At 40.3% G+C, this 18,512-nt stretch overlaps 1 protein-coding gene across 1 annotated transcript in view; it reads right to left on the bottom strand.

Annotated features, from left to right (window-relative positions):
- GLP2R (glucagon like peptide 2 receptor) overlaps nucleotides 1-18,512 on the bottom strand; it is a 50,084-nt gene that overhangs the window by 8,058 nt on the left and 23,514 nt on the right. Inside the window, exons 8-11 of the mRNA XM_075111200.1 lie at nucleotides 15,898-15,958; nucleotides 14,585-14,654; nucleotides 6,257-6,345; nucleotides 4,534-4,672 (exon numbers count right to left, since the gene is read on the bottom strand). Of these exons, the coding sequence (XP_074967301.1) occupies nucleotides 4,534-4,672; nucleotides 6,257-6,345; nucleotides 14,585-14,654; nucleotides 15,898-15,958 (359 nt within the window). The remainder of the gene's footprint in view (nucleotides 1-4,533; nucleotides 4,673-6,256; nucleotides 6,346-14,584; nucleotides 14,655-15,897; nucleotides 15,959-18,512) is intronic.

Here is an 18,512-nt window from a genome sequence, read left to right as displayed (position 1 = left end):
TAGAAATCTTGCTCATATGCCATGACTTCTAAGGCATACATTTTTTAAATGACCACAGTGTGAGGGAAAAAGAGGAATCAGAAATTCAGATGAAATGGTCATTAGCATAATAATAGGAAAGGATAGATGCATGTGTAAGGCTCACAATTGTTCTCCAGTTCTATTGATGATTGCAACATGATAAAATACTCATTAAATAACTGGGTTTTATCCACCAGAAACCAGTATTTTTTTTTCCTGTGGCTAACAGTTCGCTTGCACTAGTGAGCCAAGATGTTTAGATTGCTCCACTTTCTAAAGCAAAGGAGCGTCATATCTACAGCAGAACTTGTATTTAGAATTTAATTTCATGCTCCTTGAAAACGTTTGAGTTAAAACCTCCAGATGAGATCCCAGAGGTAATTGTTTTTCTTTAACAAAACAGTTTAACTGCTTTTAAAACTACTGAGAAGATTTACAGACTAAACAAATGTAATTGTGTACAGTTTATGTGCTTTTTTGCTAATCCCTTCACAAATAATGCTGTAGCTAAAAAAGAGAATCTGCATTAAACATTGTCTAAGATCTTTGGGTATTTTTAAAAGAAGTTTTACTTCTAAAGCGTGCCACATAGCCGAGCGCGTGCATGTTCCTCTAAAAGGAATGAAGTTTGTGTTTTCTAGCAGGGATGAGTAAGCTATCTTCTATATCAGATTTCTTTGTACAAGGCAGTAAATAAATTTTTCACTTAAAATGCTTCTGTGTTTCTTAAAAAAACATCTAGTCGCTGCAACCTCTCCAAGTAAGGATGTCTAACTGAGGAACATGTATTTCAACAGCATGTCAGCAGGCCCCCTTAGGGTGGTGGCTCTGCATTAACTCCCTTCTGCCTGCCTGCATATTTTTCCCCTCAAGCTGTAGTGGAAATTTTTCATTAGAACCTCAGTAATGGTGTTGAAACACTGATGCATACATACGGCAGGGCACTGGTGCATACATACAGGTTAAAAACGATGACCACCATAAATTGCGGGAAAAGTGCAAAAATGCTTTGATGATGTCATGTCTCAGACTGTCGAAGAGGGCAGATGTATGTCCAAGTAGTAAGTGAGTGAGAAGTAAGCACTTATAGCCAGAGATATTGCTGGGTACCTCATTAAAGAAAGGAGACCTGGAAAATGCTGCCCTGGCTCACTGAGAAGGTCAGGCAGGAAGATAAGGGTAAAGAACAACTTTGCTAAGCAGGTAGTTTAACAGAAGTACGACGTGAGAAAGTCACTACTCAGCAACTCTGCGGAACACAGACTGAAGCAGAGAGCAGTGCTTTGTGCCTGCAGAATGACTGGTCTGTCCAGCTCTTGGCCTTTGTGAACCGGAGAGTAAACAGTTACAGTGAAACACATATATACTTGTGCATAAACAGCTATCTGAGAATCGCCATTTAGTTTCAGTAACAGTTTGCTGTGGGATTTAGACTATTTAGGATTGACCATGGTAATGGAGCGTGGCTCCTTCACACCTTCGTGCTTGCAGTCAAGGTACAAGGTGCAGAGCTGACAGGGCTGCGCTCACGTTCCTTTGCTACCTCAAGTGTCTGCCTGCCTTCCCGCTGCTAGGGAAGGGTGACTGAAGGGGAATCAAGTGCATAAACATCTCTAAAACACTCTGCTGACTATGTAGGTGAGGAACTTCTTTTCCACCTGCAGATGCTAGTCCATCTATCTGTTCCACCCACATGAGAGCTCTAACAAATGTTCTCTTAGCTCTAGAGATTGAGTACAGTACTTCTCGTGAGTGCATATAGGAGGCCATAGTGCCACTTTGCAGGTATGGTGAATGAATACATCCTTTAGGGAAATGTAGCCCAAACCTTGGATGAGGACAGACTTTCTCATAGTTATGGTTTTTGGGGGTAGAAAAGATTGAACACAGACATTTCAAATGGAGTATTGCAGGAACGAACCTCATTTGTAATTTTTTCGCCTGAAGAATTGCTGGTACTTCCTGCTGAACTGGCTAGTTCTTTCAGAGGACAGCAAGGAAACTCTTTCTCTGCTCAGGAAAGTTAAATTGCTACCTGATTTACCTTGTGTGCCTTCTGAGAGAACTGGATATAAGGCAAGTTTGTTTAAAAGAGGCTCTTAAAATCTTAGAATTTATGAATGGCATCCCATAAGGACTTGAACTTTATGGAATCTCCTTTTATAGTTATTTGTAACCAAAATGGGAAATGTTCTGCTGTTGGTCAAGCTGAAATGATTAGCGGGAGATAAAACAGCTCCCTATAGAGATACGGGAGCAGATATGAGACACAGGTTTACAGGTGTTGACCTTGCCAGACTTAAATCTCAGGAACCATGGGAGGAAAATGTTGGGGGGAAATACCAACAGTCCTTTAACTAGTAGGAACATGACAAATATAAGCATTTAAGGATTAGGAAACTATATTTAGTGGGGAGTTAAATGCTGGGACCCAAGGTTGAATACTCAGGCCTACACAAGTGCAATTTTTCTCAAGTGTCAGCTTAAGTGCTAAGCTCCTGTATACACTGAATAGGGTGGAGGATGGGGCACTGGGCGCCTAGACTGGGACTCACAATAGCCCAGTAACTGAAGTTGGGATGCAAAGCAACCAAGAAAAAAAATGACAAAGCAGAAAATTCAACTGCTTCAGTTATTTCTTTCATGGACTTATAAACACCTGTGTTAAAGATCCAGCTATGGTCAGTGGGTCAATGTACTTTTCTTCACAGGAGGAGAAGCTGGCTGTTGTGATATATTCCATATTTTGCTCAATAACCTGCAAGTACAGGAAATACCCAGTGCCTCACCACAGGCACAGCCGTGCCCAAGAGTAGTCACCCAGCTACCAACCTCTCCGGGGGGAGGCACATCTGCACCTTCTCTTGAATCAGGGTAGGTTAATATTGACTACTGGCGTATCTCATGAGGCCGTGAGTGGAAGTAAAGGATGAGTAAGGCAAGGTCTGAGATGTTCTACTCCTTGCTCCTCTGATTACTGTAATTTTCTCTTACCTTTTTAAATCTATAGGTATTTAACGTAAATTATATCAACACTGGGAGGCAGGTGCAAAGGCCCCAAGGCGTCCCTTCCCCAGCCAGCTGTCCTAACCACTAAGCCACAGATTCAGATTCTCTTTCATCCTCCTTCCTCTGAGATAATTTTGCATATGTGGTTGCTAGCTTACACAGCTTTGATTGGGCAGGAGGAAACAGTGCTGCATAAGATTTATTGGGCACTTCCCTGGAACAGGTTAAACCATTTCCTAGCTGAGGCCTTTGCTGTCTCCTTTTCCCAGAGGGGTGCACTAATCAGGAGTCTAGTGTGCGAAAGTGGACTTTTTTTACTGGTGCCTGTTCACTGAATTCATGGTGGGTTTCTATGTTTCACTTCCGATGCATTAAGTGCTTCATTGAATTTATACTTAAAGCCGTGAAAGAGACAGAAGCTCCAAACTGAGGTCCTCAAAAGGATATCTCAGATGACATCTTTGATGCCTATATGTGAACTATGGAAGCCTGAAGTATGTAGGTGTGGTTTTGGTGTTAAAAATATTTGAGTTTTTCTCTAGGCCTGCACAGAAGTACCTCTGTTACAACTGCAGAACAGCACACAACTCAGGTGATTCATGCCTCTGACAAAGCTCTTGTCCAAGAGCACTTCATTGCACTTGATCGAGGGCATTAGTCTGGCAGGCATATCCAGAGTGTCCTCCAGGCTGGAACCACACACAAAGCAGTTCCTGCTTATCCTTCAAAAGCTTCTCCTCACAGCAAATATTTTAACTCTGTTGTTGTTCTCACAGCATTCCGATCTGCACCTCCTTTCATCAATCTGCCCCCAATGCCAGCTAGTCCACACTCATCTGGAAAAAGTCCTGAAAGATAAGGACTGCGCCACAGGCCCGCTGTGTCAGTGATGTGTCAGTCATCATGTGACTGCCCCTGCTACGCAAGCTAAAGTGAAGCTGATCCTTGTATCTCCTGGTACAAAGAGTCTTGACTGTATTTTGTGTGTACAGTGGCACAACAACAAGGTCATTGTAGTGTGTTTGAAGTACACTGGACATGTACTATGCACTGAAAAAGATGTGTCCAGAACCAACTCTCTCCTCAGTGTGACTGCGAAGTCAACAAATCACGGGAAAATCTTGTTTAAAAAACCCATCCAGTGCCTTTTAGGAATTAACTTATGTGAAACACATATGTTTCATGTATTTTATAAATCATGTCTTTTAAATAGACCTCTTTAATGCTGTTTTCAGAACAGGGGTCTATGATCAACTGTCACCCATTACCAGAGAACACAGGACACACTGTTACTGAAGATGTCAGGCTCCTTTTTTGGTCTTTGGGACTACCATATTTTGAATATACAGTTTGTGATTTTTTTTTCTTGTCAATGTAATAGATATTATAGGTTGGAGCTTAATATTAAATAAGAATACCAAGTATCTGTGGTACCTATAGGTGAGCAACATATATATATGTGTCTATGACTCCTAAAAACAGTACTTGCAGAACAGTACTTACATGAAATGAGCTCATTGTCAGCTGAATGAAAAGTCTTATATGTCTTGAAAGTCCTTCCACCTGTTCATCATTGATGAAGGTAAATACAAATTCATGGATGCCCAACAATGGAATCAGCACAAGTGTGGATTTTGCCAATCTTAAAAAGAAAATGTTTGATTATAGTATTTTTTCAACATCCTTGGTGCAAAAATAAAAAAATCAACTACAAATAAATTATTCCAGAAATATTTCCTTAGTATTCTGACTCTGGAATGGTATTAGTAATCTTGTGATTTTGAGGACAGATTCCCAGATATGAATTTTGGAGGACACTATCAGAAAAGTCTGTGCAGGAGGAAATCTTGTCTTTGGGTTTAAGGTGAAAAGTTAGGCACAAGAAACTGAACAGAAAGGCCACTATCATCAAACTTATGCTGCTAGGCAACAGAAAAATATTTATATAGTTAAATATGAGTGATCTGTTAACAAGGTTCTTAGACCTTCCTATTAAAACTCTATGTAGCTGTATAGAAAGTATCTCGGTACTGTTGGCAGTCAATTACTGTTTAAAAAATGCAACCAGAATAATTTTTATGGAAGAAAATCTTCTTCAACAAGTCTGGGAACATGTTCAACAGAAAGTGAGCTCTGAGGAAGACTTGTAATGTGAGGAATAGCTTAAATCTTTGAAAGTTTAGCAAAATTATAAGCAGTAGAAAAGAGAATGTAATGCGCAACACTAGGCAATGTTAAATATAGGCACAGCTGTCTGTGACTGTCATCACAACCACCTTCCTGTAGCAACCTGGAGAATATAGCTGAGATCTTTTGGACTTTGAATGTTGAAGGAAAATGGAAATATGCTTCTTGTCAGGGATTTAATACTGTAATGCAATAGGAGGTTAGTAGTGAAATTTCCACACTCCCTCCCCCTGCCCAGTCCTGTTAGACAATAAAATAATTCATCTTAGTAAGGCAGTACTGTATTAGCAGACAGGGATTCACAACACTTTGATTAAAGATACTAAGAACTTGAAAAAACTGGGATATGGAAAGCAGTTAACAAATCCTCAGGTTTTGCTTGATTTAAATGCAGTTTTCACTGCATCCGTAGCTCCTTGCAGAGCAGCCTACCCTTGCTGTTCCCACAAAGTGGGAAGATATTTGTGCAAAGGCCAACTCCAGGACTTTATGCAAGATGTGATGTGAGACTCTAGCCAAGAGAGCCCACAACAGGACTTGCAAGAGTCCAGGCGAAGAATAATGTTCTCAGTTGGGTCTACAGGATGACCAGGGACATTCATGAGTCAACAGTATCTGTGTCTGTGAAAAAAGGTAGATCAGAAATGCTTCTCTTAGTCACTTAGGTAAGTCCCACAAATCTTGCACAGCTCCTTTTCTTTTGAGGAGCTTTTGTCACACTCAAGGGAAAAATGTGTCACAGCAGTAGAGGCCACAGGTGTACGGTGAGGATATCTGAGAGCAGAGAGCTTACCACACTGCAAAATACTTGAGAAAATGCCCATAATACTCAGCACACAGGCACTGACATGCTTTTACCTCTCAGATAAGGAAATGTTTGTGGAGCATGTTTCCCCAGAGGGCTTTCCTACATCGCAGGTTGAATATCTGTTACACCTGGTGGTGGTAGGTAAATGTATAATCTGCAAGGGCAAACTGGCAACCTTCTGATGTTGTGAGAAAAAAAAAAGCTAGGACTTCTTTGTTATTTATTACATACCTGTATTTGTAGTCATGAAAACTCATTTGCTGAGCTTTTAGTTTGGAAATCAGCAACCTGAGAATTTTTAAGAAGATGCCAAAGTTAACCTTGAAAGAAAATAGAAATAGGTTACTTACAATAAATGCTATGATATTACTCATAGGTATTAAAGAAATGTAAAATTGATATTAAATACTTGAAAACCTGTCATCGAATGAGTGGAATGTAGTTGTGACCAGGTCAGAACATAAGCAGGTTATTACCACTGCTGGAGCAGAGAGCGCAAAGAAGCAGCGACAGACTCTGCTGGCATCAGCTCTCTCCAAATGAGGCAGTTAACAGATTTTATATACCTTTAGGTCATACAACTCTTCACCAAACCATGACAGGATGTGGTAAAAACCAGCAGTGACTGCAATTCTTCATCTAAAGAAGCTCTAGACAGCCAGACAAGGAAGCCCTGGGCATTCCTTTATGAATAATTCACTCCTTTGTTAATTAAATTGTACTGACTTGGCCAAGACCAATCTGCAAATATTTTTTTTCTAATGAGGCCTGCAAATGCCTACGAGGCATTAACTATTTCACTTCCCCAAACCAAAAGCCCTCTGCAAAAAAGTTATTAAGGTTGCAAAGTTGAGAAAATTAGCATTGCCTTATTCAGCTCCAGTACAAAATTACATTTTAGTTTTAACACAGAACACTGCTTCCTCATTTTGGGAATGGACGATTGTTCAGGATTGTTCAGGACTTTTCTTGTCCTCTTTTGATGTGTAGGCATTACTGCTGGAACCCTAGTTCTTGTTCTGTGTAAAGAATCAAACACTTCTCATTATGTTCTCCCCAAATGTACACAGATGTATCTTTAAACGATCACAGGGTGATAAGTGGATATTATTCCCTTAAAAAACAAAAACAAAAAAAAAAAACAACGAAAGCATAAATGGATGTCCAAAGTGTAAGATCTCACCAGTTAGAGGTGCATTGGTTTGATTTTGCAGAGCAATTAGCATCAACATTATGTTACTGAGAGTATCATACTTCTTACTTCAGCTGCAACTGGAAGTGCTCAACCCTTACACCATCAGCTGTCTGGACATTCAGTAAGCAAAAACCAGAAGTTAGTAGCCAGTTGTGATATTTTTCCTAGCACTGTGTATGAACTTGGGGACAGAGGCAGAGTTAAAGCAATTTTCTTAGGCAGCAGAACTACGTTAGGATCAGGATCATATTGTTTTCCTCATGAAGCACCCTCTTGTCATTCACACATCTCTGTTACTAAAGTGCATGTCTTGCAGACTGTGCTCTGCTGTTTTATTCCATAGCAATAGTTCATCTCGTGGGCATCTCTTTGGATAAGTTTAGAGCTAGGTGTGCAGGTACAAGAGAGGTGAGTTGCCTTTAAATGGATGACTCTACCTCTGGTCTTTCCTAACCTTTAGAATTTGACTTCTCAATTTCATATAGAAGGGTTAAAACAACCATCATGGTTGGCCTTGAAACCTTGAATAGAGAGTATAGAAAGCCCCTAAAACAAAGATCTGCAAATACCTGCCTTGGGGCTAGCCATTGTTCGTGGGAAGCCACAGCAGGACAGAAGTACCTTAGTGGTAACTAATGGGATGAAGGTATGACCTCCAGTTACCTTAGGTGATTATAATACTGAAAAGCACACCCCTAGGAGTGTTACCAAAAAAATGCAGTAAAATCAGGAAGAACTCTTTAACACCAATTTAGTATTAAAGAGCAGGCATTCTTTATTGCAGTGCTGGATGCATGGGGGATCGTGCCTCCAAGCGTGCATCCCTTTCACACCCTTCCCATATGATTTATAGATCAAAAATATACATATTCATTTTATCCATACATAGTCAATGTTATTCTTTCTAGTGATCGGTACAAACTTGCTCGCTCATATGTACATTACTGCGTAGACCCAGTTGTCCTTTTCCATTGTTCTCTTTTGAGTAGGTGGTATTACTAGGGTTGGTGGTCCGTGAGTCGGTGGTCGCGATCTCCCCCTGCCGGAATTACCTTTTACCTTCTTGGTTCTTAATCTTGGAAGTCCTGGCCAGTTTTCTCAGTCCACTACACGAAACCACACTTTGTCATCCTTTTCTGACAGAAATACATTCCTCTACTGATAAAAACACATTGCCTATTGTTTTGATGGCATAAACGATTACCTAGATACTAAAATACAGACCAACAGATACACTGATTTGTATACTCCATGTTCCCATATGTTCCCAGCAACATCCCTGGTTGACTAATTTCATCACTTTGGTTACAGGAGGAGAACTGAGATGGAAATGTGAGCCCACCTTAATATAACAAGCCAAACTAAAAGTAAGACATGCGTGGAGGAATTTTTGTACAAGTAACCAATCAGATATTTTAATGTAACTTCTTTTGTCATTGTTTTGTATAAAAGACCCCATGCCTTTCTAAAAGATGTGCTGGCTGATGTTAAATGCCCAGCACCCCACTCTGCAGACTGGCAATAAAGACAAATATCTCGACTCAGTGCACTGATTGGTGTTTTGCACGCAGGGTGAAGAACGCTGATTTAGGGACAACACTTTTACTATAACTTTTTGTTCTTACAATTATAAAGAATTCACCATAGTCAACACTGTAAGGTTTTTCAAAAGTGGAGCTAGTGAGCATTTTCCATCCAAACTTACTTTTGTCTGGAAAATTTGGTTTACTCTAAAAACAATTTTCCATTATGAACTTCTGCTTTTCACAGAAAACACCAAAGCTTAATTGAAAATGACTGCCACAAGACTGAAATATTTTTACTCTTGATATAAAAGACTGAATTTTCACTAGAACATGGAAGCAAAATCACAAAATGGTTAGGGTTGGCAAGGACCTCTTGAGGTCACCTTGTCTAACCCTCCTGCTCAAGCAGGGTCACCCACAGCAGGTTTCCCAGGACCATTGCCAGATGGGTGCAGGATGTTGAGTTCACAGCCCCTCCAGGCAATCTCTACCAATGCTAGGTCACCCTCGAAGAGAAAAAGCATTTCCTGATATTCAGGGGAAACCTCTTGTTTCAGTTTGTGCCCATAGCCTCTGGTCCTGCCACTAGGCACCACTGAGAAGAGCCTGGCTCTGTCCTCTTTGCACCCTCCCCTCAGGTATTTATATATATTGATGAGATTCCCCTGAGCCTCCTCTGCTCCAGACTGAACATTCCTGGCTCTCTCAGCCTTGGCTCATGGGAGAGATGCTCCAGTCCCTTAATCATTCTTGTGGTTCCTTTGCTGGTCTGTCCCCAGTATGCCCATGTCTCTCTCGTACTGGTGAGCCCAGCACTGGACACAGCACTCCTGGTATGGCCTCACCAGTGCTGAGCAGAAGGGAAGGATCACCTCCCTTGACCTGCTGGTAATGCTTTGCCTAAGGCAGCCCAGGGTACCATTCACCACCTTTGCCCCACCAGGACACAGTGTTGGCTCATGGTCAGCTTGGTGTTCACCAGGATCCCCAGGTCCTCTTCTGCAAAGCTGCTTTCCAGCTGGGCAGACCCCAACACATACTGGTGCCTCCTCAGGTGCAGGACTTTGCACTGCTCCGTGTTGCACTCCATGAGGTTCCTGTCAGCTCATTTCTCAAACCTGGAAAGGTCCCTCAGGATGGCAGCACAACCCTCTGGCATCTCAGCCACTCCTTCCTGTTTGGTGTCATCTGTAAACTTGCCCCATTGCCCAGATCATCAATGAAGAAGATAAATAGGATCGGACCCGGCACTGGGTACGCTGCTAGTTGCTGGCCTTCAATTAGACTTTGTGTCACCTTCTGGGCCTGGCCATTCAGCCAGTTTTCAGTCCACCTCATTTTCTGCTCATCCAACCTATACATTGAATTAGTTGATATGCCATGATCCCTAAGTCAGAGCTTTTGAGGGTCTCAGTGGTGTGATCCTATCATAAGTACTGATCCTATCATAAGTACTGAAAATTAGCTCCTACCCCATATTAAAAATGTAAAACTGTTTAATAACAACTTGGGATCACAGATAGAAACAGTAATTTCAATATAAAATCTAAAACATTAACTATGTGCAAGAACTCTAATACTTTATTTCTTACCTACTGTGGGACAAAGAAACCAAAATGGCACATGGAGTTTTTAAGATTAATAACTACGCCTGTCATAGTATCTTCCAGTTCTCCACCACCAAACTCAGATAACGACTTCCTTTCTGAAGTTGTCTGAAATTTCTGGATGGCAGTAAAATATATAAAAGCGAGGTGCCGTCATTCTTTTCCAGGCTGACTGTACATGAACGGAGCTGCTCAGGAAACAGCAACATACAATCTAGCATGGTGCTTGCCCTATGATACCTTTCATTTTATTTTAAAGAAAACTGGACTGTGGAATAAGGTCCAATAAGATAAAAAATAGGAAATATGACTTTCCAATTTCTGATGTTTCACAAGAAAAAGGTTAGGAACTCTTGGCCTGTAGATCAACTTATGCCCTATGAGGACAAGGTTCAGCTGCAGTACCTGGCTGTTACAATCCATGCACAACTTCATTAGGTGGTGCTGACACACATTTTGCCATTGGATTTTAGATAAGTTTGCTGAATTATATTCAAGAACAGGATACTGAGAACATCCTGTCTGTTTATTACATGATGTGGCTCTGGGTTTCTAACCTCTTCATTTCTGCCCACTATGTATTTCTCTTGCTCCATACTGTGTCTGTCCCTCTATCTAACTTATTTTGCTGAGCATCCTCTTAAATCCTCTTCACCACTCTCTTCTCCTTCTTCTTCTCCATTTCTAGTCAAATTTGATGTTGCATTCCTCTGCAATCTGATATCATCCCTTTTGCTTAACTTTTCAGTTTAATTTCTTGTTGACGCCTTCCCTGCCTCTCCCATGGTATCAGCGGTGGAGTGATCCCAGCGCTGATCAAGCCACAAAAGGAATCTCCCCATGTTCAGCCCCACTGCTGGCCACCATCATGCACACTGCCAAACTGGATTCTGTGATATCAGGTGTGCACATATATTTCCTGTTTGCCTTAGAATTAATTTCCAAGTAAGGGTTACTCAGTGTGATTCTGAGGAACAATCACAGACAGAATGTCCTACAACCTAATGACAGCAACAGGATGTCTTAGTGACATTTATTCAGAAAGTTTATGGCTCCTTCTAAAATGAGCATTGGTACCAAAATATACAGGTAAGCAGCGGTGGGTGAAGATATGTGAGTTCCTTCACCACTTGGAGGACTCTATGCTACAAGATTCAACAGAACGGCAATTAGGTTTAAGAAAGTCATCCCAGGAAGAAGCTGACCCTGCTCTTCTATACAAACTGCTAGGAGATGAAACAGCTTCAACTGTCCTCTAGCTGCTGCTGGTTCTGGACAAAGATGCCATAGACTCAGAATCATTTAGGTTGGAAAAGACCTTTAAGATCATCACACCCAACCATTAACCCAGCACTACCAAGTCCACCACTAAACCATGTCTCTAAGTGCCATGCCTACAAATATTTTCAATACCTCCAGGGATGGTGACTCAACCACTTCCATGGGCAGCCTGTTCCAATGCTCGGTAACCCTTTTGGTGAAGAAATTTTTCCTAATATCCAAACTAAACCTCCCCTGGAGCAACTTGAAGCCATTTCCTCTCATCCTATCGCTTGTTACTTGGGTGAAGAGACCAACCCCCACCTCACTACAACCTCCTTTCAGGCAGCTGCAGAGAGCGAGAAGGGCTCCCCTCAGCCTCCTCTTCTCCAGGCTAAACCCCCCCAGCTCCCTCAGCCACTCCCCAGCACACTTGCTCTCCAGACCCTTCACCAGCTCCCATAAAATTTCCATAAAGTCTAACTGATAATGCTATATTTTTTACACTTTTTCTTTATTTTCTAACACTTAATGACTGTAACCACTGGTAATGATCAGAGGCTACATGCTCAGAATAAATTAAACTGCTGGGGCTATCAGAGTCTGTGAAATAGCACCAAGGAAGAAGATTCCAAAATGTAATATAAAAAAGCAGGGATTAAGAATTATGCTAGAGGAATAATATATGTGTGTATCTACCTATTTACATGTAAATCTAAGGTGACCTCTCTTTTACCAGCTCCAGCTAGAGTGATTTTTGAACAAAAGTTTATCCCTTCTGTCACTTTATGGCAACCTTGATATTTCTGTGTATTGGTCTGTAGTAGGAAACTATATCTTATTTGTTCCAAAATATCAAGGACAAAAATGGCACTAATTGCAATGAAAAAATGTAAGAAAAAAAAAACCAGGAAAAAGTATTTTCTCCTTGTTTTGGATGATGATGACAGGAGCTCTCCAAGTAGTGACATGAACATCTGAATTAAGGTTAGAAAGCTATCTTTAGAAATTTCTTTATACCTAGTCTAAACTTTGCACATTACAGCTGTTGTCTATTTTCTACCATCCTTTTGCTGTACCCTCCTGGCCCATATGCCTCCATTGTTATTGCTACTGAAGACAGCAACTGCATCCCCTCATAGTCTTCTTTTCTTAAGTCTGAACAAACCCGGTTCTTTCAGCCTCTTCTTGTACACCATGTGCTCCAGGCCCCAATAGTCTTGATGGCTTCTGCAGGACTGTCTCCAGTATGTTGATGTAATAAAAAATGGGTATAGCATTACAGATGGACTCTCACAAGTGCTGAACAGAGAGGAATAATCACTTCCTCCAGTGTGCTCTGTTCTTGATGTAACATGCAATCTTGATATTATGTCTCTTGCTAAAAATAGTAACTCACATCCTCAGTTCTTTGCACTGATTTACGTCAGCAAAGATTATGCCCTATTGGGTCACTGGCTAAAAGGAAATTGTGCAGAAATAGCTTAACTGAAAGGTATTTTTAAATTACTGATTGCCTCCATCCAAGTGTTAGTCATCAAATTACTTTGGAATGCATACCTGCCTCTTAGGTCTGTTTAATTTCCTGTTATTCAGGGGCCTTGCTCTGGGTTGAGGATACTAACATCAGCGACCTTAATATTCTTACAACAAAAGCAAAACACTTGATCTTTTTTATGTCACAGAAATGCTATTATTTTTTTTCTTCTGGTTGTGTTCCACTAGCTGTGTATTTTCTTCTCAGGCCCTCAAAATGTAAACTGATGATCGAGTCTTCTTTCAGAATTAGACATATCCAGGAAGAAATTGGGTCAGATCCCCTCAGGTCTGGACCTTGTCCACCTTGACCTTTCCCTCAGTTTTGGAACAGTTTCAGTCTTTGTTAATGCTGTCTTTTGGCTTTTGCCTCCTCTCACCTTTCAGACCTTTTTGCTTTCTTTTCTGGCTCTTCTTTCCACTGCATTTTTTTCTTCTGATAGAGTCCTCCACTGTCCTTCTAATTATTTACTTTTTTGATGGCTACTGTGTTTCTCTGTTTCACAGCTCAGTCCCAACTACGCCCACTTTACCTCTCACACAGTTCTCTCCAACAAAGTCCATTATTTCGCCTCTCAAGTTTTAATTTCCACATCTTTTCTCCGGTGTGACAGAAACCAATACCCTCCTTTCCATCTGATACACTGAATGCATCCATTCTGCAATATTACACTTTGAGCAGCCCTTCTTTTACTCCCTCACATTTGCATGAGTAAAATACATCTCTTCTCTACAACATTTACTATCTAACTGAAAAACTTATTCCTCTAATCCTTTTATGCCTTGCTGACTGCATGAGAATATAAGGTATTCTGAACACACACCACAATCCCACCTCTCAAAATTCTGTGTTCATAATCATGTCCTCATGAGTTGTTTTGATCATGCAATTTCCATCTCTTCATTATCACTGCATTTCAGGTGTACAATTTCCTGCATTTGTTTAAGAAAAAAAATTCATAACTCAGTCTTGTCATGCTATACTTCTTTTTTTTTCATTAGATGAATGCTTTCTCCCCTTGACCATCAGTACTTCTGTGGCTACTTCTCTGCATCTTTGTTTTCATAAGATCTTCCTCTATAGAGAATCTGGAGCTCTCTGGTGGCTCATACCACATAGTAACACTCTCCTAAGTAACTTGCTCACTGAGGTAATCAGGGTGAAAAAATGAGAAGTAAAAAATATGAGAAGCAAAAGGCTCCATCTTCGATATAGGTGGACCTGTGCAGAATTCATTGCACAGATAAACAGCAATGTTTTAGAGGTTGACACTGAAATGTTGTTTGTAGAAAGACAGAAAGGAAGATATTCCCAACCACTCACAGTAAGAATCTTAATTTACAATTTTTTCTGTCTCATCTTTTCTACTTGGAGAAAGGGTCACAAAAGACAATCACGTTTGTTCGTATTAGGAACGGACGAAATGGTTCTTACTGCAACGGAAAACCACATTGGTCCTCGGATGATCCACCAGATTCCCATGTGTTCGTTTGTTCCCCAGCACCTGAAGAATAATTTGAAGTATAATTACATTATTTTCATAGAAAAAATTTAGAAATCTTACATAACCTATGTATCTATTTCAAAAAGAAGTTGACAAAATTAAACTTTTTCAGGTGGCACTCAGGAGAAATGGAATAAAACTAGGAAGAATCTCACCAACAACTGTAGTTGTATTAATTCTGAAGGTCTTTCCACCGGAATGTTGAGAGAGGTTTCCCCAGACTGCAGACTTCAGAACTGTGTGGCAAACTCAGTCTTTGGATGCACACAACAACTATACATGGCACCAAAACCTCACAATGGAATTCAACCTACTCAAATTTATCTGTCTGAAACTGGAAATGGGTAAACTGTGAATTGTGACCATGGCTCTTGACCTGCTAAAAAGTACACCTACTGTTTCCTTGAAGCTGTCTCCTTTCCTCCTTCTCTAACCTTCTAATCTGTCCTGTGCACATGTTCCTTCTTGTTAATTAGCCCGAAACTCTGTAAGATCTTGGCTTGTATTTAGGGTCATTATAACATCTAACTCTATGAGACTGTAACTGTGATTTGGTTCCTGAAGTTGTTTCTTGATAACTATATTAGTGTTCCAAACAAAACTCTTCAGGAACCATGAAGAAAAAGGGGAACAAATGAAGTCATACATAAATCACAAAGTCTATGTGATGTCATTAACAGCATCATTGAGGACCAGAAGGCTGGGAAACTAATGCTTACTAGTGCAAGTTACTCTTACTCATTCATTCAGTGAATACTGAACACATTCATTTAATAGCAGCTTTTAGTGAATATCAGTTTCTGGCATTATCCTCCATAACAATTTTTATTTTTTTTTTTCAAAATGGCAGTAAATACTAATTAAACTCAAAGTGTAGATGGTCTCCAAAGAAAGCACTGGTCTCCTTTTCTTACTAACAAGATGCTCTCCATGAAGATGTTTGTGCTGACAATCTGCTTCATATAAGTGGATGAACACTGGATGCAATATCTTTTGTTTCAGGAACAGTGAATGTTCATTCTGCTTCTTGATTTATGCATAAGTAAATCTGAGAATTCTTAGAAGTAGTTTAATGTAAAGATACTAAAATGAACCTAGAAAATATAAGAAGTATAAATAGTTGCTGTCTAATTTTAATGTAATCTAGTAGTCAATACTTGTGTTAATTACTGTCAAGTGCTTCCAGAAAATTCAAGCAAATAGAAAGCCAGCATTCTAAGGCACATTTTATTTAGTAACCTACCCTGTGTTCTCCAGTTTTGATCTGCTTATTCCCCAAGGGCCCACAAACAGGATAGGAACAACTGAAAAGAAAAGGAGTCAATTACAGCCAAGATTGCAGAATGGTTCATAAAAAACAGAGGTATGTTACAGTAGTATGTGGTGCAAAGATATATGTTTTTGAGTCTTCTATTTAGAATTGTACAAGTATCAACCTGATCCTGGCTTTCCCCATTTGTAGTTCAAATACAAAATGAAATTTCATTGTATAGTTAGATCTGGCATTTTCAGACTCATAAATACATATATATATATAGGTACACACATACACTGCTGACCCATCCAAATCTTCTAAATTCCTGACCCTGATAATTCAAAATAATTGGCACTTGAGGCCTCACAGGCTACCTAAGGCACCAGTTGTTAACATTTTTATTTATTGAACCTTACAGTGTTTTCAGTGGAGACATAGAACTCTGTCTAGTTAATTAAAAAAACTGACAAAGGCTTGTTTTCCTGGCTTACCTTTCCTGGACCCCTTAAAGATAATTCATGATCCCCATTCCCCTATTGTTGTCCCCCTTCCTGGAGATCATAGACTGCAGACTGAAAAAAAAACCCTGAAATAAAGGGTTACTACACTATTCCAGTGGTCTACAAACGTGCAGGCACAAGCTTCAGTCACAAGCACGAGGCACATGAGCTACAAAAGGCAGGTGTTCAACTGGGTTCTCAGGCCTATAACACAGAGGAGATTTTCTGGTGGATGTGGCAGAAAGGGAGGGAGATGTGGGTCACTGGAGCCAGAATGGGATCTATTCAGGATTCTGGGACACTTAGTGAAGGTCATGGGGAGAGCTGGAGTGTGGCAATACAGGGAAATGGCCAGAAGCAAAATACTCTCAGAGATGATAGACTTCTGAGTAGGTAAAATGGGGAAGGAGATAGAAAGGGTCTCACTTGGGTGGGAGATGGCATTTGTGCAACTGGTAGATCTGAGAGATCAATCAGGGCATGGACCATTTGGGAAGGGAGCTACACATCCAGAGGAATATGAGGTTGTCCAGTGGGGAAAGATGATACCCAGGAGGATGAGGCAATGTTATCAAGTGCAGTTCCTGGACAGCAGCTGAGGAACTGTGTGTGTCTCAGTAGGTTCACACCTGCTGGCTCAGCAGCAGCAGTACTACAAATGTCTGTAAGATAGGTGCCAGATGTCCCATCTTAGTAGTAATTCTAATAAATGTAAATAAGAAATTAAGCTAATTAGTGGGAAAAGGCCCTTAGGAAATCAATGAATATGGTACAGGTATGAGAGCAATGGAGAAGGACCGACAGGGAAAAGATCATTATTATTTATACTCTTACAGCAGTGAGCAAAATTCTTAACAGACTTGTCCTACTGCAGTTTGAACAAGGAATAAAATGATTAGTCCCTATTACAATAAGCTGGTGATCAAAGAAACAAATGGGTTTAGGGAGATGGGAAAGTGAGGAAGGCAAGACTAACCAGTGTGAAAGTCTTGGTGCATCAGCAGCCTGTATGCTAATACAGGCATATTAATAGAGCACAAGGGATCTTTAAAGAGGAATGTGAGAGGGAATAGAGAAATCAAGAGCGTAAGGTGCAGCAGAGGAGAAAGCCCAGAAGCTTGGCAATGGGCAATGAAGTGTGGTGTTATGCTTTGACAGAAACTTTTAATAGATGAGGAAGGATGGGAACGAGCGTGAAAGTGAAGGAAAGTAGTTAATGTCTGATGAGGAAGAAGCAAGAGAGGAAAAGGAGGGATGCCAAAAATGGGAGAGCATGTTCAAAACTGAAAGCCTGAAAAATAATCTTCACAGCAGCATAGTGGATGAATACAGGTAAGGCCAGAGAAAAGGGTGCTGTAGGAAATAAGACAAGTTCCAATGTGACTAGAGATGCATGAAAGGATTAAGGCAATATCCTACTACATTTAAATATTGAAATAGTTCACTCTTCAAAGGTACTCGTCTTCTTCCTTTGGTTCTAGAGAGAGTCTCAGTATTAGTTACCTAAACTTAACCTTGTTAGACGAAATGAATCCCCTCCGATGCCAGGTAGACTAAGCTAAAGGTTTAAGCACTACCTGATTCTAAGAACCCACAGGAAGCCTGATATGAAAACACCACTCAGAGCACTCAAGGAACACAGCATAAATCATACTGGCAGAACAGCGGAGCAACAGAGATTGGGAGACAGCATGAGGATGAAAAAATTAAGAATTATATTTTAATCATATGGAGCTTCACTTCATAGATAGGAAAGTTTAAAATTTTTTAATATTAACTACTTGATTTCCCTGTAAACATAGGGAACTTGTTTGGGAATACTTAGGACTCGCCATTGACTATGCAGAGAAGGGTATAGGAGTGTATTTTATTTTCTTTTATATCAAGATCCTTTACCCTGAGAAACTAGACTTGTTTTGGGGCAAGACCAATTTTCTGAGACAATTCTAACCAGCAAATTTCTACCAAAATGCAATATATGACTTTTCCAGTTTCTGTTTTGTATTTGCCCTGACAAAACTTTATCCTCCGCAGAGATTTCACAATATGTACCTAGATTTAGTCACCAAATCTGAGCTGTAATATACAGGCACGTATGTACAT

Source organism: Phalacrocorax aristotelis, chromosome 16 (assembly GCF_949628215.1).
Source record: "Phalacrocorax aristotelis chromosome 16, bGulAri2.1, whole genome shotgun sequence".
NCBI lineage: Eukaryota > Metazoa > Chordata > Aves > Suliformes > Phalacrocoracidae > Phalacrocorax > Phalacrocorax aristotelis.
This window is presented reverse-complemented; position numbering and strand designations above follow the sequence as displayed.